At 44.3% G+C, this 20933-nt stretch overlaps 1 protein-coding gene across 1 annotated transcript in view; it reads left to right on the forward strand.

Annotated features, from left to right (window-relative positions):
• Positions 1-5391: 5391 nt before the first annotated feature.
• Positions 5392-20933, forward strand: part of LOC119976392 (membrane-spanning 4-domains subfamily A member 4A-like) — a 36738-nt gene continuing 21196 nt past the window's right edge. The window contains exons 1-2 of the mRNA XM_038816905.1: positions 5392-5508; positions 16110-16304. Of these exons, the coding sequence (XP_038672833.1) occupies positions 16125-16304 (180 nt within the window). The 5' untranslated portion in view covers positions 5392-5508; positions 16110-16124. The remainder of the gene's footprint in view (positions 5509-16109; positions 16305-20933) is intronic.

Genomic DNA, 20933 nt, shown 5'->3' on the forward strand with positions numbered 1-20933 from the left:
CAAAGAGGGAGAGTAGTCTATGGTCCCATGGAACAATGGCCACTTTCACATTCATGGACTCAACATTTAGCAGCATCATGCCATGTGCTCTGTCCCCATTTTGATGTCTTTTTTTGTAGAGTGTTGAAATTAAAAATGAAAATCGCTTTATTGTCACGCGTCGGCTTCAATGAAGTTACTGTGAAAAGCCCCTAGTCACCACATGCCGGTGCCTGTCCGGGGAGGCTGGTACGGGAATCGAACCGTGCTGCTGGCCTGCTTGGTCTGCTTTAAAAGCCAGCGATTTAGCCCAGTGAGCTAAACCAGCCCCTAGTGTTAGTATATATCTTGCTTTCATGTGTGTTTTATCCAAACTCAGCTCTCAATGTTTCTTCCAGTAATACACTCCCCAGTACAATCTTTCTTTACCACAACCAATACCACTTCCTTCACCATATGTTCCATGACATTTTCGATAATACATCGCACCAACCCTCTACCCTGCCCCATAATTCTCCCTTCCCCCCACTTGCAACAGGATAAAATCAATTATATTTCTACCTCCTTTCAGTTCTGAGTCATATTCGAAGGGTAACATTAATTCTGTTTCTGACTCCACAGATGCTGAGAAGTTCACCGTTAAAAGTGATCCTGTGAAAATTATTGGAGTGGATCTTGAAGGTGTACAACTCAACAAGGCTCACTATCGCCTGTTTTGAATGATCGCATAAAGTCACGATCGACTCAAGGTATGCTCAGTTTCACAGAGTGCCAAAATCCCGTATATTCTTAGAATTGATTTTATTAAATGTAAATCACAAATTAGTTCTCTGAGTAAGTCCTAACACTTTTCTCCACTTTGTTACCACACTTAGCTATCTTTCAACACACATCGGACATCACCAAATTTAGGTCACGTTCCTGTTAATATGAGATGAATAAGAACCGAACTGACTGTTTATAAGTTTGTAGATTTCAGCCCATAACTCTCTCTCTTTCTAGATGAATTTCCTGGACTATATTTTATGACAAATTCCGGGTTGCTACCTGTGGGTTGAAACTTTAACGAACAAATATCAAATCACCAGACTGATTTGAATCAGCCTGCTTCTATTTCGATGTCACTGGATTTTATTAAGTCTGTCCGCTTAACTTTATGTGTGTGGCGTGCAGTTAACTTCGAAGCGTTCCATTCCGGATCACTGTTTTCAAATGTGCTTTTCCATATTTTTATCTGCCTTGCCAGAACAGGCTTCCACGGTCAAACAAGTCCTTAGAGTCAGCATACTAGGTTAGAAAAGCCATTAAAGAGAGAAGACTCAGGTGCAGAACCAACACACAGACAAGCTGGGCTGAATGGCCTATTGTTGTGATGTTTGATCCAGAGAATTCTGTGCAATTTGCGAAATATTGTCCAGGTACAGCAACGTGCGTGTGTGACGAAAACAGAGCCTCAGAGTAACTATCGCCTTCAGACAGGCTGGAGACTATATTACCGGCTGATAGTACAATTCCATTTACATTTGTCACGACACTTTGATTTGGGTTGTTCCTACTGGAGTGAGCTCCTTGGTCGCTCAATTTATACATCGTTCACTGCGGTAATATTAGGGCAATTTCTAACTCTTCAGGTACCCTCCCTCATCTCTTGCAAGTGATCTTGGTCACAGGTGAGCCCAAACTCTACCATTTCAGTGGAAAGGGGAATTGGATCATTCTCTGAAAAAACAATGTTGAGGGCGGGTGAGTGACACTGGTTGAATTGCTCTTGTGTCGTAAGGTCGCCGTAGTCCCAGATAACCATAGACTGCTTTCCCCCTTTGAGCTGGAGGCTGGTGGTGATTTAACCTGAAGGTCACCACACCTCAGGTGAGGGGCAAGGTTGAGAAGGTGAGCCTTCATGAATAATCTCGGCCAGTACGGGGTTTGAACCTCACTCTATATCACAAAGCAGCTATCCAACCAACTGAGCTAAACAAGAACCAGCAGAAAAAGTAGGGGCCGAATGACCGCCTGTAACCATTCGATAATTTCGTTATTTGATGATGAGTAAAGAACCAGAAGTAATAACTTGACAGTGTGGGAACATCGGACAAACCTTGCCCATAACAGAATAGGAGTTTGAAATTAAGTTGAAGAGGGGGAAAGATCATTCACAGGCGCCAGTTTAATGTTTATAAGAGGCTTATTTAAAAGAAAGGGGCTGGAACTAAACAGACTGGGCTGGGACTGAACTGTTAACAGGTGAAGTGAGAAAAAGACGGGGAAGTTTTCAGGGAACTGCTTCGAACAATATTAATGCACACAAAGGGAAATATATTTCTACCTGTTCAGTCAAGTAGTAAATAAGCAGTTAAAGTATGGGTTAAAACTGATGGAGTGGTTTCATAAATGGAAAAGAAGATAGAAAACAACAAAGGAAAAAAAGAAAATAATAGGAGCAGAAATGGGAAAAAACTTTTTAAATGGGAAGACAGTAATAATAAATATAGCAGTGAAAGATTTTATAGGAAGACAAAGAGGAAGATGCTCAGAATGATGATCTTAGGCTGGCGCAAGTGATACAATAAAAAACAGACCGATTTATTAATCGGCTTCTTTGTATTCACTTCCATAGGCTAGGAACAGAATAAAGTACCCGGGAGAGAAAGGTGACCAAAATAAATCAATGGGAGCAACTTATAAAAATGATTATGGCAATATATATATATTAATAGATAGTGGTGGGATTTAAAAGAGATACATCTCCTGGACATGTTGGTTTTGGCGCAGGATATTAAAAGAAATTAGCGAGGCAATTGCAGAAGAACTAATTAAAATGTTCAAAGCTCTCTTGATTCAAAAATCATGTCAGCAAATCGGAAATTTGCTAATGGCATTATTTAAGGCTGGGAGAGAGAAACCAGTTAATCAGATGCCTGTCCGTTTTGGCATCAGTTGTGAGGAGGGGACCATTATGAAAGACGATGGCAGAGACGTGCTGTCAAATCGTTTTGTATATTACACATCAGGACAGACAGACAGACAGAAGAATGTCAAATTTCAAAACCAGCGGGTGCTGATTAGTTGACAATATAATTCAGATTGTTCCAGGTATCAATGGAACATGCATCAGGGAATTATTGTCGTTCAGTCTCCTGAACGTTTGCGCGCAAAGGTCCTTACGCATGAATGTATGTAACTTCCAGCAAGCCCATCGCGAGCCTGGCTGAGAATCTTAAATTGCTTGTTCTTGCCATTCTCGGTAGTCAAGATTTCAAAGAACAAAGATTGTTCAACAAGTTACATCTGAGTGCAGGGCAGCATATTAGCGCTGCTGCCTCAGGGCGCTAAGGACCCGGGTTCGATCCTGGCTCTGGGTCACTGTCCTTGTGGAGTTTGCACATTCTCCCCGTGTCTGCGTGGGTTTCACCCCCACAGCCCAAAGATGTGCAGGTTAGGTGGATTGGCCACGCTAAATTGTCCCATAATTGTAAAAAAATAATTGGGTACTCTAAATTTGTGGGAAAAAAATTACATCTGATTGCAGAATAATATTTAATACTTTTTCAGTCTAACATTCCCTGGGTAACTGTTCAGGCACGTCGGAACTTTTGGAAGATTTGGGGCAGTATGTTCTGAACGAGCTTTGAAGGCTAGTTGAGTATAATCAGTTCTGTCTACGGCAAACAGCCGAAGGCAATTGCTGCTTGGTCGGATGGATCAGTCTTTGGGAGGTCTGTTCCATGTACTTGGCATCGCAGGAACACTGAAATTCACACACCACGTTTGTGTGGGAAACAGAACGTCTTTTTTTTGGCTTGACGGGAGCATCTTAGTAAAAAATACGACTGTTTTGCAGCAGTATGAACCGGCTTCAGCTGTTGCTCACTTTTTATAATAGAGTAATTGAAAACATGAAACAATGAGTCCTTTGGAAAGAACTGACCTGGTTTTGTTTCGGGTCAGTCGGGTCTGATTAATATTTTTATTTGTTTTGTGGAGATTGCTAAGAAGACAGACAAGGAGTGTCTTGGCTTGTTTTCTGTATCAAGTTCCAGAAGGCATCAGTTAATGTTTAACACGATTATCCAAAATGAGAGTGAACATAATTGGAGATAACATTTAGATTTGGAGTAAAAATTGGTGTAACATAGACAACGATTCGGTAGAAGAATGGGCACTCGGATTGGCACAATGATTGGTGTTGCCCAGGGTCCATTCTCGAGCCTTAGTTTCTCACTATACAGTAATGACTTGGGTGAATTCACAGAGAGCTGTGTGTCCAAGTTTACAGATTGTATCAATTTAGGAGGATCATTGATTTCGATTCCACTAAGTAATTTGGAGCTAAAGTATTTTGGAGCAGTCAGTTGCAGAGGGACGTGAACAGATTAAGTGAGTGAGAAAATCTTTGGAAAATGGAACTCAGTTTGGGGAAGGGCGAGGCCATTCACATTGGACAAAGAGAAGATAAATCGAGTATGTTCGATATGGTGAAAAATGCGGAACGTTAGAGGAGAAAAGAGGTTCCGGAACCAACTGCACAAATCTTTAAACGGTGCGAAGCAAATTCGAAAACAGTCAAATGGCGAATGGACTGTTAATAATGTGCCTGGAATAAAAACGGGTGGAAATGATTGTTTGCTGTACAGACAGAGCCTTGGCTAGACACCAGCTAGAATAGAGCATTCCGTCCGGACACAGCGCCGCAGGAATGATATATTAACTTGGAAGGATCGTTGCACAGGTTGACCAGAAAAATACTGGAGTTAGAGAAACTAAATTCTGAGGAAAGGTTGCACAAACAAGGTTTTTATTCTCGTGCAGATACGAGATTGAAGGGTAATCAGATCAAGGTGATTAACATATTTAGAGGATTTGAAAGAGTAGATACAAAAAAGATTATTTCCTTGGTGGGGATCGGGTACAAGGATAGAGCGAGAACATTCTCAAATTACACTTAAATGACAAATGAGGGAATCCAGTTTGAGGATTATTTCGCTCTGTGGATGCTGGGTCAACCTGATCTTTCAAGGTTGAATAGATAGATTATAATTGGCTAGAAAGTAGTGAGAGATATGGAGCAAAGATGGAAAATGGAATTGAGAGGCATATCAGACATCATCGATTTGATTGGTAGATCGGGCTCAAGAAGCTGGAATGTGTATTCATGTCCCAATGCCAAGTGAATGCTGAAAAGACCCAACACACTGTTCTCATCCGGAATTCACAGCCAGCGTTCCCAGTGAAGGTGATTGGACAGCAGTGACTGGACAGAATCCCGACTGATTCCTCCCTCAGCTCCTGGGTGCTGGTAACAAGGAAAAAGACGACAGAAAATGCAGAGGGAATGGTAAAGAGCAAAGGATTGGGGCTGATTTGATAGTTCTTTCAAAGAGCCAGCATTGAGAAAAGGGGCCGAGTGGTCTCGTGTGAGCTGTGCAATACACCAACCCTGCTGGGATCAGATAACTCAACCTGTCAACAGAATAATAAGTGGATCCATTTCCGGAATGAGAAGTGGACGGAGGGGTTGAGCAACTCAAGGTGGGATATTTTTATTTATATTCATTTTCAACTTGCGAAACATGGGCGGCACGGTAGCATAATGGTTAGCACTGTTGCTTCACAGCTACAGGGTCCCAGGCTTGGGTCACTGAGAGGTTTGACGTTCTCCCAGTGTCTGCGTGGGTTTCCTCCGGGTGCTCCGGTTTCCTCCCAAAGATGTTCAGGTTAAGTGGATTGGCCACACTAAATTGCCCATGGGTCCAAAAAGGTAGGGTGTGGTTACGGGGATAGGGTGGAGGTGTGGGTTTAAATGGGGTGCTCTTTCCAGCGGCTGGTGCAGACTCGATGGGCTGAATGGCCTCCTGCACTGTACATTCAATAATTCCCGCATAGTTCAACAGTGAACGTATTAACACATTCAATGCTGGAATTTTCCAGACAACTTCCTGATAATCAGACAAAGGCATTTTCCACAAAGGGAGGGGTCCCACAGTGCATCTTGTCCTTTCTTTGGTGACCCGGAGAACGGAAGATTTGGGGCATTATGTTCAGAATTTTGCAAGCCAGGGCTAGTTGAGTTAATGGAAATTATAAGTGGGACTTTGGACATTCTTTGGCCAAATGGACGTGTTTGATTGGATCAAAGTGAACAATGCACCTTGGGGTTTACTCGGCATCATTAGATGTGTTAAACTTTCAAACACATTGTCAAACTAAATTGATCGATGTTCACCAGAGGTACAGGACTGGTTCTATGTTTGGGAGACTCCAGGACTGGGGAAATTTAGGACGGGTTAATGGCACCCGCGCCATGTGGAACTCATGCAATTCCAAAGCCTGTGGGTGTGTGATACGACGGGGTCGGGATCTGCACTAGAGAGTGTGACAAGCAGGAGCTGCATCTAAGCACTCCACTGCCCACACACCCTCATCCCGCCAAGAAGATGGCACTACTTGTGCTAGAGCACAGCCGTTCCATTGCTGAGTTGGCTGGGGAAAGAGTCTACCTCGGGGGGGTGGTTGAGGGAGGGGGCACCCATACACCCATGGCACTAAGTTCACAATGGGCAGTCAGCGGCGTGCATAGCCACATGGTTGGCTTGCAGGCTGCAGCAGCAATGATGGTTTGTGCCTGGCCACCCAGATCCTGCAGCCCACCTCCTGGCCATACCCTGCTACTCCCCCCAGCCCTAGCAGATGCCCCTTGGCCAGCGGCACAACTTCAGCACACTATAGCATTGCTGCACACTTTTTATACCCATTCTCTCTCCCTCAGCAACCACGGCACTCGGTTCCCGATATTCAATACCACAAGTGAACCTCGCCATCAGTAATGGCGGAGGTGGAGCATCGCGGGAGGCCTGCACAATGCTGGGTCAGACCCGGTAATGATACGCCAAAGGCATGCCCATGCTGGCATGGGCTCCATTCACGTCGCTGTCGAGCATGGCATTCTGTTGGGTGCCTGGCACCAGCCTCGACTTTCTGGTGACATGCAATTTTCCGCTCTATCCCGTTTCGCGATTCCGGCATCGCTAGATGGAGAATCCTGCCCTCAGTTACTTCCATGGAGGATGAGCGATCCTAACATGGGTGGAGAGAGCTGAGTACCTCAAATCTTTATATTATTGTTTCCAATTGAAATCCTAAAAGTTTGATAATTCAACAGAATTAAAATGACAATATAATCCATCGTGATTTGAATCTAATTTGAAGGATTTATCCTCCATGATATCAGATCCAATTAATCATCATGCTATCTACCATAGGTCATTATGATATTGGTTTGATTTTAAACCATTGGCATGAGACCATTAATGTGTAAATTAATCCAACGTGTAGCTGAACAACACAGAAATACGAGTTAAAATCCTGAACTGCTGAAAAATTCAAGACCATCGGGCAGATTTAGCATGGTTATCTGAAAGGAAAATCATTTGTCCAATACACTGAAGTTATTTGACGGAATCACAACTATTGTGGATAAAAGATGTGCCATGAGTTTCAAGAAGGCTTTTGATAAGGCAACACATCAATGGTTATTGTAGGAAAATGGTATCGAGGGTAACGTATTGGCATGGATAACATATCGGCTAGCTGACAGGAGAGAGTAAGCATAATGGGTCTTGTTCTGGTTGGGAGGATGTAACAAGTGGATCAGTGCTGGGGCCTCAACAATTTACAATTTATGTAAGTTACTTGGATGAAAAGATCAAAGGTACAGTTGCTTCATTTATGATGACACAAAGATAGGTAAGGAAAATAAGTTGTGAAGAGGACATATGGAGGCTACAAAGCGACATAGATCAGTTAAATGAGTGGGTAAAGACCTGGGGTGGTATTCTTCATCCCACTGCACCCGTTTTCTGGTGTGGTGCACTCCTGCCGCCAACGGGATCCACTGGCCTGGCAGCTGGTAAATGGGGTTTCCCATTGTGAGCACTCCACGCCGTTGGGAAATCCGTGGGCGTGAGTATGCTGCCAGCAAAATGGAGGATCCAGCCCCTGGCAAATGGAGTATAAGGGCAGCACAGTAGCACAAGTGGATAGCACTGTGCCTCAAAGCGCCAGGGTCCCAGGTTCAATTCCGCGCTGGGTCACTGTCTGTGCGGAGTCTGCATGTTCTCCCCGTGTCTGCGTGGGTTTCCTCTGGGTGTTCTGGTTTCCTCCCACAGCCCAAAGACATGTAGGTTAGGTGGATTGGCCATGATAAATTGCCCTTAGTGTCCAAAATAGGTTAGGAGAGGTTATTTGGGTTACGGGGATAGGGTGGAAGTGAGGGCTTAAATGGGTCGGTGCAGACTCGATGGGCCGAATGACCTCCTTCTGCACTGTATGTTCTATGTTCTAATGTGGACAAATGTGAAATGGTCCATTTTGACAGGAAAAATAAAGAAGAAAACGAGAGATTGCAGAGCTGAGATTCAGAGGGATCTGGGTGTCCAAATGCATGGATCAGTAAAGGCTAGTATAGTAAGTAATTAGGAAAGATAATAGAATATTATTGTGAGGTTAATTGAATATGAAGTCGTGCAGATATGCTTCAGTTGTAAACGGCACCGGTGGGACCACATCTGGAATACAAAATACAGTATTGGTAACCTTATTTAAGGAAAGATGTAACTGAGTGAGAAACAATTCAGAGGAGGTATACTGGGTTAATACCAAGAATGGGCACATTGTCTTATGAGAAAGGTTGGACAGAACAGGCTTGAATCCAGTGACATTTGGAAGAGTAAGAGGCGCCTTGACTGAAATCTTTAAGATCCCAAAAGGTATTGACAGGTTGAATGTGGAAAGGATGTTTCCTCTTGTGGGAGATTCTAGAACTGGGGCTCACCAATTAAAAATCAGGGGCAGGATTCACCGTCCCGCTGCACCCAATTTCTGGTGTGGCGCGCTCCTGCTGGCTGCGGGATTCTCCATCCCAGCAGCCGGCCAATGGGGTTTCCCATTGTGGGCATTCCCTCGCCATCGGGAAATCCGCAGGCGTGAGAGCACTGCCGACGAAGCGGAGGATCCCGCCGACGGAGACTCCAGCCCAAGGTGTTACCCATTATGAGAGAACATAGGAGAATTTCCTTTGCTCGGATGGTCGTGAGTCTTTGGAAACCCTTCCTCAGAAGACAGTGGAATATTTAAGGCAAAGGTAGATAGATTCTTGATTAACAAATGTATGTTTATCGGGGGTAGGCAAGAGGTTATGATAAGTAATAATCCTCTTGAAAAGCAGAGGAATTTTGAATGGCTGATTGACCTCTCATGCTCCTAATTCATGTTTTTTTGGTAATACATTTGTGCTGATAAATTTGTGTCCCTGAGCAATTTTACTCCGAATCATCACCCCTTTTGTAACATTAATGTGTTTTTAACCAAAATCCTGAAGTAAACCGAAGTTTCATACTTCGTGACCTTACTTTGGTATTTGCTATTTGAAGAATCCAGGTAATGCTTTAACTAATCCAGTTTACATACTGCGGCTATGTGCCCACTATCTAACACAGCACAATTGAATGAGTCCATTACTAGAACACCCATTACTTGACAAAAGTTTTTGTGAACAGTATAATTCTTGCTGACTAATTAGTATCATCATTTTACCCTTTGACACTCGACATGTCATGCGTTATTTCAAAAAACCCTGGCGGGTTTCTCCATCCCGCTGCACCAGATTTCTGGTGCAGCAAGCTGTCGGGATTCTCCGTTTTGCCGGCTGGTCAATGGGGTTTCCCATTGTGGGGCAGCCCCACGCCGTTGGGAAACCCCCGGGCTGCCAGAAAAATGGAGAATCCCACCGGCGGAGAATTCAGCCCCTGTTATTCTGTTTCACACAACTCATCGCGTAATTATATTTTGATTCATATTTGTGTCACTGTCTGTGCGGGATCTGCACATTCTCACTTTGTCTGCGTGGGTTTCCTCCGGGTGCTCCGGTTTCCTCCCACAAGTCCATAAAGACGTGCTGTCAGGTGAATTGGACATTCTGAATTCTCCCTCTGTGTACTCGAACAGGCGCCGGAATGTGGCGACTAGGGGATTTTTCCAGTAACTTCATTGCAGCGTTAATGTTAGCCTACTTGTGACAATAAAGATTATTATTATTATTTGTGGTCCTTCTTTTTTTATTGACACTTGTGACCCACATCTAAACAGTCTCGAAATGCTGCCAGCATTGAATCTTCCACCATTTTTGTTACCACTGAAGGTCCCACTTGTGCCTTGAAAGTGGCTGGAAATGAATGTTTCCCCAAAACCTCTTTCAAGCTTCATGCTTCTAAATTGTCTTTAGTGTCCAAAGATGTGCAGGTTAAGTGGAGTTATGGGGATATGGTGGGGGAGTTTCAGAGTGTCTGTGCAGACTCAATGGGCCTAATGGCCTCCTTCTGTACTGCAGGAATTCTATAAGGATTCTTGGGATTCTATTTCAAAGGTGAATCTCTTTCTAAGAATCTAACTCCAGGCAAGGCCAGGAGCCTATCTATGTTTGATACTTTAGCACAATCCAATGAGAAGTAAGGGTTTCCAGATAGGATTTCTGCAATCTTATATATAACCTGTTAAATTCCATAATATATTCTTCCATGGAATAGCCATCCTTCTAAAATGATCAAAGTCTGACCATGCCTCATCATTTAACAGATTATCTTTCTTTCAAATTTTAATCCTATTTTGAAGAGTTTATCCAAACCTTCTAATGTGTCCAAATGATGAGCCGGCAACTCTGAAAATACTTTGCACCTGTTCCAGCTTCTGCTGGGAAGTGAAAGTGCCAAGGACAAACTTTGCTGTTTCTTTGGTTATGAAGTAATCAGTATCCATATCTGCATTTCATTCTTTCAATGACCATAAGCCTCAGCTTCACAGAACAAGAGAAAATCATACCTGATAGTTTCCACTTGTTCCAACCATTCTTCTCCAAAGTAACTTTAATTAGAAGCTTCCACACCAAAATATATCTCAGATTCCAATCTTCACCTTTAAGCCACCATCTCCCCCGATGTTGTTCAGCCTCAATACTCCTCTCAACCTTCCCCTATTTATAATTCTTCTAATAAAACAAAACTAACAAGACAGGGTGGAAGCCCCTCATGTGGAACTGTCATAAAGAAATTCAAAACTTCAAAGGAACCTTATAAAATCAAATTAAAATGTTGTTCCATGGGTGATGATGCACCTCAGCTCCCATGCTGCTCATCAGTCACAGATGGTCTTCTATTCATCAATTTTGAGCCCATTCTTAACGTTCCAAAGCCAATGTGCAGAGTGGACAAGGCAAATCCTTAATCAATCTCATTGCTTGTTCCAAAAAACAATTCAAATTCAAATTAATGCCAATTCATGGACCGGGATTCTCCGTTTGCGCTCGCAGATCAGGATAATTCACTATCTTTCGACATGCAAATTTATGCATGGCGAGGACGACGAGGGATTCCAGTGGGAATCCCACTATCGGGCCGCCCGCTCAAAATGGCGGCCCGATAGTGAGGTCCCGCAGTGACCAACCCCCACCCGCATCACGAATTAGCCCCCTACCGCTCCCCTCCCAATCGTGAATCTACCCCCCACCCCAGGATTTTCTGGGTACCCCTCCTCCCCCAAGTACGGGGGTGCCCAAAGTTTACAAATATCAACCACTTCAAAGAAAGTTAACCGCTGCCTATTTCCAGCTGAGCACTTCAAAATCACTCAAGCGGGAACATGGGTGATTGCAATTCAGTAAACTCTCTTTGAAATGGTTGATGTTTGTAAACATTGTGGTTTCAGCCCTTGCCAGTTACTCGAGCATGAGGGAAGATGAATGAGGCAGGGCTGACAGCTGTGTTTCTGGAAGCTGTCAATCACGGCCCACTAAGGTAAATGAATGAATGGATTGCAGCTCAAGGATCTTTAAACATAGGTTACTCTTTCCAGGAATTGACACACGGTGCTTCCTGTGTTTGAGCCAGTAGCTCTATGCCCAGGTGAGTGTTACTGTTACAACAGTATTTGTTTTGAGCTTCCAGACATGGATCTCTTTTCTGGGGGTCTCTGGGGATTCCTTTATTTAGGGGGTCTCTGGGGGGCTCCCTTTATTTGGGGGGATCTCTGTGTCCCTATATTTAGGGTTTCTGGGGGTCCCTTTATTTAGCAGTCTCTGTGGGGAACCTTTTATTAATGGAGTCTCTGTGTGTGGGCCCCCTATTTAGGGGTCTTTGAGGGTCCCTTAATTTAGGGACTTTCTGTGGGGGGGGTTCCCCTATTTAGGGGGTCCCTTGTGGGTCTTTTTACTCAGGGGATCTCTGGGGAGCTGGCGGGGGGGAGGGAGTCTGGTGTGGGAGGGGTGGGCAGGTCTGGCATTGTGGGGGGGGGGGGGGGCTCTCGGATGAACTTAGGGTGCAACTCCCTGAAGGGGTTACCCCCTGGCCCACACCAAGGTCCACCACGTCACGGTCATGCTGGTAAATATGAGTAGTGATTTCCGCCCACGTGATTCCTGGCCCAGATATCCGGAGAATCATACAGGCCCAGAGATTCTGGTGCCCGGCCAGCTTAATGGATGTAAATGGGTTATTAGGCCCCATTTGCATCCCCCCCGACTAGCCCGTCCCTTGTTGAACCCCCAACCCAACACCAGAAGGGGGGCCGGAGCGTCACAAAAGGATTGGCGCTCAACGCTGATCCCGCTTTTACCCCAGATGTCCAATTCTCTGCCACATCGTGAACCTCGCTACCAGCGGCGAGTGGCGGAGAATCCAGGCCGTGGTCTCTACAAGAGAGACGTACAAGATCCAAGCTGACCAGATAAGGCATTGCACTTCATCTTGAGCTTGACCTGACACTTTATCTTAGCCAAAAGGCTCAAAGTATTTAATTAAACAATGTCCTTTGCCTGTGTGCCTTAGGAATATGATTAACATACTATGAACACTAGCCATTTTCTATACCCAAGCCAGCAAGGATTTGGGGTTGAAGGGTGAAGAGGGGAATTAGCACAAATATTTAGGACCCCAGTTCTGTTCATATTCACTATGTTACAAGACTATAATTTGCAAATTAATTGTTCTAAATTTTAAGCCTATTGATAACATGACAAAGCTTTATGCAGAACATAATCATATTACTTTCCCTTCTGATATATTTTATTTGTTGTGATTTTAGATTCAATGACTCTGAATTAGGTTAACCAGACGTCCCGGTTGCAACAGGGGGGTCCAGGTTTAACACTAAGTGGCCCAATGCCCAACACTTTTCCCGAGGTTGCTCAAATATCCAGGTTTTCAGTTCCACTGAGGTCCCTTCCCTTTACCCGCTACTTGTGCTCCATTTCATTTACATTGCGAGGATATCGGGAGAGTGGAACATAATTGTTTAAAAAATAGATTCCTTTTAAATTGTAAAGTGTTAAAAACGCCAATTCAGGGAGTTAGATAGCAGACTGAAAAGCAGGACCTCTCGGATTGCAATCTCTGGATTACTCCCAGCGCCACGTGCTAGTGAGTATAGCAATAGGAGAATATCGCAGATGAATGCGTGGCATGGCAGAATGAGTTGGTGCAGGAGGGAGGGGTTTAAATTTCTGGACCACTGGGGCCTAGTCTGGGGAAGGTGGGAGCTGGACAAGTGGGACGGTCAACATCTGAACCAGAGCAGGGTTAACATCTTTGATTGTGGATTTGCTAGCGCTGTTGGGAGGAGTTTAAACTAATTTGGCAAGGGGGGGGGGGTCTGGAAGCAGAATAGGGACCCAGCATAACACAGAAAAGCAATCAAGTTCGAGGAATTACAGCGGGAGTAAGTTTCAAGGGAGTAAGACAAGGCTGAAATGGCCTCTACTTTAATGCCAGGAGTATTACAGGTAAAATGGATGAGTAAAGGGCGAGAATTGAAACATGGAGTTGTGATTTAGTAGCCATCACAGAGACGAGGTTGAGGGAGGGGCAGGATTCCCGGGATACAGAATCTTCAGGCGAGACAGCGGAGGGGGTAAAAGAGTAGGAGGTAATGCATTATTAGTTAAAGAGTCAGTTATTGTGGTAAGGAGAGATTAAATCTTGGAGGGGGCATCAAATGAAGCTTTATGGATATAGCTTTGGAACAAAAAAGGGACAGCCACACTGCTAGGTGTTTATTATAGACTCCCAGATAGTCAGTGGGAAATTGAGGAGGAAATGTGTGCGCAATTCGCAGATATGTATAAAAATAATAACAGGTTAATTATATCAGTGATTTCAACTTTCCAAACATTAATTGGGATCGTCGCTTCGTTATGCGCTTAGATGGGGTGGAGTTCGTAAAAGATATACAGGATTTTAGCTCAATATGTCAAGTGTCCAACAAGCAACGGGCCAGTGCTGGACCTAATTCTGGGGAATGAAGCCAGTCAGGTGGTTGATGTGTTGTTGGGGGAGCATTTCGGTGATAGCGACCATAATATGGTGCTATTTCTGTTTGTTATGGACAAAGGAATAGACAAGTTGCAAAAAAAAGATTTGGATTGGGAGAGAGCGGATTTTAGTAAAATAAATCAGGATCTGGCCAAGGTAGACTGGAGAAATAAATCAGGATCTGGGGAAGGTACATGTTCCTTCCAGGGAAATAGGAAGGAGTAATACGCCCAGAGAACCATGGATGACCAGAAACATTCAAGATACGATGAGCAGGAAAACAGAGGAGGTGATACACTTTGGTGGGAGTAATATGACAAGGAAGTATTCAATGAATGGCCTAACACTGGGATGTTCCGAGGCAAAAAAGGACTTGGTAGTTTGATGAGCACTTGGTAGAACGTCATAACATTCAAGGCTATGGGCCAAGTGCTGGCAAATGGGATTAGGTAGGCAGGTCAGGTGTTTTTCATTCATCAGTACAGACTCGATGGGACAAAGGGCTTCTTCTGCGCTGTATTATTCTGTGATTCTATCCACATAACCTGGCCTAACCTGCACATCTTTGGATATGAAGGAGCAACTTAGCAGGACCAGTCCACCTAACATACACATAGCATAACATAACATGGACTAAGGGAGGAAACTGGAGCATTGGGAGGAAACTCACACAGACACGGGGAGAATGTGCAAACTCCACACAGACAGTCACCCAAGGCCGGACTCAAACTTGGGTCCCTAGTGCTGTAAGGCAGCGGTGCTAATCATTGTGCCACCTTAGGACTGAGATGAGAAGAAATTTCTTCACTCAGAAGATGGTGAACCTGTGGCATTCTCTACCACAGAAGGCCATGGAGGCCAAGTCACTGAATACATTGAAGAAGGAAATAGATAGATTTCTTTTTTTTTTAATTTAGAGTACCCAATTCATTTTTTCCAATTAAGGGGCAATTTATTGTGTTAAATCTACCTACCTTGCACATCTTTGGGTGTGGGGGCGAAACCAACGCAAACACAGGGAGAATGTGCAAATGCCACTCGGACAGTGACCCAGAGCCAGGATCGAACCTGGGACCGCGGCATTGTGAGACTGCAGTGCTACCACTGCGCCACCCCATAGATAGATTTCTGTACACTAACAGCATCATGAGGTGTCAGGATAGAGCAGAAGTATGGCATTGAGATAGAGGATCGGCCATGATCATGTTGAAAGATGTAGCAGGTTCCAAGGGCCGAATGGCCTCCTGCTCCTATTTTCTATGTCTGTGTCAATGCGATGATCTTCTACCACCAACAGCACCTTCTCCAGATTTGTGCCATTGGTCACCCAACATGTCAATCTCATGGAGCCCCACCCTTCCCAAAGCTTTTCAACGTAAACAGGTATTGATTTTTGAAAATCTGGACACCCTAATCAGAATGCCCTTTCTGGAATGAATGCCTTCAGACTTTTTTGAAATGCTGCTGAGGTTTTCTGTTCCACCGCCCTACAGATAATCTTTCTGCTGTTCTATGATGCTCATACTGAAAAAAATGCTGCTTAGATTTATTTCCTGTGGGCACCCTCTCTTCACAACTGTGTCCACCACTCCTGCAATCCTAAAACAAGACAGAAAGATTTCCTGGCCCTCACTGTTTCTGTGTATCTGTGTTTAATTAAGAATTGTGAAGACACGACTGTACACAATGTCACACACTGTAATCAGCGAATGCAAGTTGAGATACACAATCGAATATTGGTTCACAAACCAAAATAGACTCTACTTTAAATTTCAGACAACTGCCGTGAAAATGCCGGACTTTTTGGACAAGGTCTTAAATGCACAAGCACAAAACAAATTCCCAGCAGAACGGCCACTGCCCAACACCCCTCAAGTGAACAATGTTTTGAACCAAGCCATGGCTGCAACACTCGCTCAAAATAATGCTGTTGGACAGAATATGCTCCGAGGAAACCTCAAGGCCCTTGGTGTAAGTACACTTTTTAAAGGGCAGATTATTGTTTATATACTAACAGGATACAGTTCAGAAACAACACAAAGGTGTTGTCACAGCATTAACGCTTTTGGCATCACTGCTGGATATTAACCAATGGGGGAACATGCATAATGATCAGTAATCTGGTGGCCTGAATTAATGATCTGGAATCAGGGGCGCAATTCTGCCAAAGGGAGACAAACAGCCGATGCCGGAGTGAAACCTGGAGTGTTTCACTCCGGCGTCGGAGGCCGCTCCTTGCCCCTATTCTCCACCCCCCCCCCCCCCCTCAGGGGGCTATGAGCGGTGGCGCGTGAATCCCAAGCGCCTGGCCTTGATGCTTGCGTCAAAGTGGCGCACCGGGAATGATGTGGCCAGCGGCGCCGAAGTGACGTCAGCCGCGCATACTTCACACACACCACACAGATAATGATCTGCTGCAGTGTCATGGAATAAGCCAAATACTCATCTTACTTTCAAAAGGTGATTCCAGCCACAAACCATAATGGGACTGCTGGTAGCAATTATGTTATGTTAATTTGTAGCTTAGCTCAGTTGGCTAGACAGCTGGTTCAAAGAACAATACAGCTCGGGAACAGACCATTTGGCGCTCCAAGCCTGTACTGGTCATACATAGAAGACAGGAGCAGGAGGAGGCCTTTTGGCCCTTCGAGCCTGCTCCGCCATTCATCACCATCATGGCTGACCATCCAACTCAATAGCCTAATCCTGCTTTCTTCCCATAGCCTTTGATCCCATTCTCCCCCAAGTGCTATATCCAGCCGCCTCTCGAATATATTCAAAGTTTTGGCATCAACTACTTCCTGTGGCAATGAATTCCACAGGCTCACCACTCTTTGGGTGAAGAAATGTTTCCTTATCTCTGTCTGAAATGGTTTACCCTGAATCCTCAGACTGTGACCCCTGGTTCTGGACACACCCATCATTGGTAATATCCTCCCTGCATCTACTCTGTCTAGTCCTTTTAGAATTTTATAAGTCTCTGTGAGATTCCCCCCTCATTCCTCTGAACTCCAGCGAGAACAATCCTAACCTAGTCAATCTCTCCCCATATGACGGTCCTGCCATCCCTGGAATCAGTCTGGGAAACGATCGTTGCACTCCCTCGAGTGCAAGAACATCCTTCCTCAGGGAAGGAGACCAAAACTGCACACAATACTCCAGGTGTGGCCTCACCACGGCCCTGTACAATTGCAGCAGCACATCCCTGCTTCTATACTCAAAACCTCTTGCACTGAAGGCCAACATACCATTTGCCTTCTTTACTGCCTGCTGCACATGCATGGTTACCTTCAGCGACTGGTGCACAAGGACACCCAGGTCCCGCTGCACACTCCACTCTCCCAATTTACAACCATTCAGGTAGTAATCTGCCTTCCTGTTTTTGCTTCCAAAATGAATAACCTCACACTTATCCAAATTATACTGCATCTGCCATTGATTTGCCCACTCGCCCAACCTGTCCAAATCATGCTGTCGGATCCCTGCACCCTCATCACAATTCACCCTCCCACCTAACTTGGTATCATCTGCAAACTTTGAGATGTTACATTTTGTTCCCTCATCCAAATCATGAATGTATGTTGTGAATAGCTGGGGTCCAAACACCAATCCCTGTGGTCCCCCACTAGTTACTGCCTGCCAATTTGAAAAGGACCCATTAATCCTTACTCTTTGTTTCCTCTCTGTCAACTAGTTTTCTATCCACCTCAATACATCTCCCCCATTCACGTGTACTTTAATTTTGCACAATAATCTCTTATGCGGGATTTGTTAAACTCCTTCTGAATGTCCAAATATATCACATCGACTGGCTCCCCCTTGTCAACTGTACTGGTTACGTGAATGAAAATGAAATGAAAATGAAAATTTGCTTATTGGCACAAGTAGGCTTCAAATGAAGTGATTGTGAAAAGCCCCTAGTCGCCACATTCCGGCGCCTGTTCAGGGAGGCTGTTACGGGAACATCTTCAAAGAATTCCAACAGATTTGTCAAGCATGATTTCCCCTTCATAAATCCATGCTGACTCTGACTGATCCTGCCACTGCTTTCTAAATGTTCTGCTATAAAGTCCTTGATAATGGATTCAAGCATTTTCCCCACTGCCGATGTTAGGCTTACTGGTCTATAATTCCCTGCTTTCTCTCTACCTCCCTTTTTGAATATTGGAGTGACGTGAGCTACCCTCCAATCTGCAGGGACAGTTCCAGAGTCTGTAGAATCCCGGACGATGACGACTAATGCATCCACTATTTCCAGAGCCACCTCCTTAAGCACTCTGGGATGCAGATTCTCAGGCCCTGGGGATTTATCCGCCTTCAATTCCATCAATTTTCCCAGAGCCATTTCCCTACTAATGTCGATCTCCCTCAGTTCTTCCATCTCACTAAACCTTTCATTCTCCAACATTTCTGGTATCTGATTTGTGTCCTCTTTTGTGAAGACAGAACCAAAGTATTTATTCAATTGCTCAGCCATTTCTTTGTCCCTTATTATGCATTCCCCTGTTTCTGTCTGTAGGGGGCCTACATTTCTCTTTACCAATCTCTTTCTCTTCACATATCTATAGAAACTCTTAGTGTCAGTCTTAATGTTCCCTGCAAGTTTCCTTTCGTACTGTACTTTCCGCTTCTTAATCAATCCTTTTGTCCTTCTTTGATGAATTCTAAACTGCTCCCAATCCTCAGACCTATTATTTTTCTTGGCCAATCTGTATGCTTCTTCCTTGTTTCGGATACTATTTCTAATTTGTAAGCCATGGATTGGCCCTCTTACCCCCTTTGCTTTTGTGTCAGACAGAAATGAACAGTTGCTGTAGTTCCTCCATGCATTCCTTGAATGTTTGCCATTGTCTATCCACTGTCATCCCTTTAAGTAACTCTCCCCAATCTTTGAAGGCCAACTCACATCTCATATCTTCATAGTTCCCTTTATTGAGATTCGGCACCCTAGTCTCCAAATCAACTATTTCACTCTCCACCTTGATAAAAAATTCCATCATGTTATGGTCACTGATCCCCAAGGGGTCTCGCACAGCCTGATTGGCAATGACTCCTTTCTCATTACACAGTACCCAGTCTAAGATGGCGTGCTCTCTAGTTGGTTCCTCCACATATTGGTCAAGAAAACCATCCAGTATACACTCCAGGAATTCCTCCTCTACGGCATTGTGGTTAATATGATTTGCCCAATCTATGTGAAGATTAAAATCACCCATGATCACTGATATTGCCTTGTTACATGTATCTCTAATTTCTTGTTTAATGCCGTTCCCAACCTCACCACTGCAGTTTGGGGGTCTATATATGATGCCCACTAATGTTTTTTGTCCCTTGGTATTTCTCAACTCTACCCACACAGATTCCACATTGTCAGAGCTAATATCCTTTCTCACTATTGTGTTAATTTCCTCTTTAAACAGCAGTGCCACGCCACCACCTTTTCTTTTACGTCTGCCCTTCCTAAATACTGAAAACCCTGGGACATTCAGTTCCCTTCCCTGTTCACCCTGCAGCCATGTCTCCGTAATCCCAATTATATCATACCCATGTATATCTATCTGCACGATTAATTTATCCACTTTATTGCAAATGCACCTGCATTAAGGCACAGAGCCTTTAAGTTTGTCTTTTTCACAATGTTTGTCTTGCTCCCAATATTTTTCTCTATTGCCCTGTTTGAATTTTGCCCTTGGTTTCTCTACCTATCACTTTTCTTCTTCATTTTTCTACCTTTTCCATTTGCCTTTGCTCCCTCTTTCTCTGACTCCTTGCATAGTTTCCCATCCTCCTGGCATTGTAGTTGAAACCCTCCCTAACCGCTCTAGCAAATAGGACATCAGTTCCAATCCTGCCCAGGTGTAACCTGTCCAGTTTGTACAGGTCCCATCTCCCCCAGAACGGGGGTAATTTAAATCAACCCAAAATGGTTATTTAAGTCAAATAAAAAAAATAGTAATTCAAATCAACTTAAAAAAAGCAATTTAAATCAAATTAAAACTAGTATTTAAATCAGTAACTCCACAGATATTCAAATTTAGCCCAGTCTGCCTTTCAGCCAATCAGGTAACGTCCTCCTGTGATGCCACTTTACCAGTTTTTTTCAATGTTGAAACAAACAAACAAGAGTCTTACCTGTAGAAGAGTCCACGCAGGTCCGACTCCTCATGATATCGACCTTTGCCAAAAACCCTCAGCACTTCCATGTCTCATATCCCTCTATACCCATCCTATCCATGTATTTATCAAGATGCCTTTTGAATGCCGTTAATGTAGCTGCTTCCACAACCTCCCCTGGCAACGTGTTCCAAGGAATCATCACCCTCTGCATAAAAAACCTGCCTCGCACATCTCTTCTAAACTTTGCTCCATGGATCTTAAATCTATGTCCCCTGGTGACTGACCCCTTCACCTGGGAAAGAGTGCCTGCCAATCCACTCTATCCATCCCCCTCATAATCTTGTAGACCTCTATCAGGTCACCTCTCAACTCCATCTTTCTAATGAAAACAGTCTGAGTCTATTCAGCCTCCCCGCATAGCTAACACCCGCCAGACCAGGCAACATCCTGGTAAACCTCCTCTGCACCCTCTCCAAAGCCTCC

The sequence above is a fragment of the Scyliorhinus canicula genome, chromosome 13 (assembly GCF_902713615.1).
Source record: "Scyliorhinus canicula chromosome 13, sScyCan1.1, whole genome shotgun sequence".
NCBI classification, from domain to species: domain Eukaryota; kingdom Metazoa; phylum Chordata; class Chondrichthyes; order Carcharhiniformes; family Scyliorhinidae; genus Scyliorhinus; species Scyliorhinus canicula.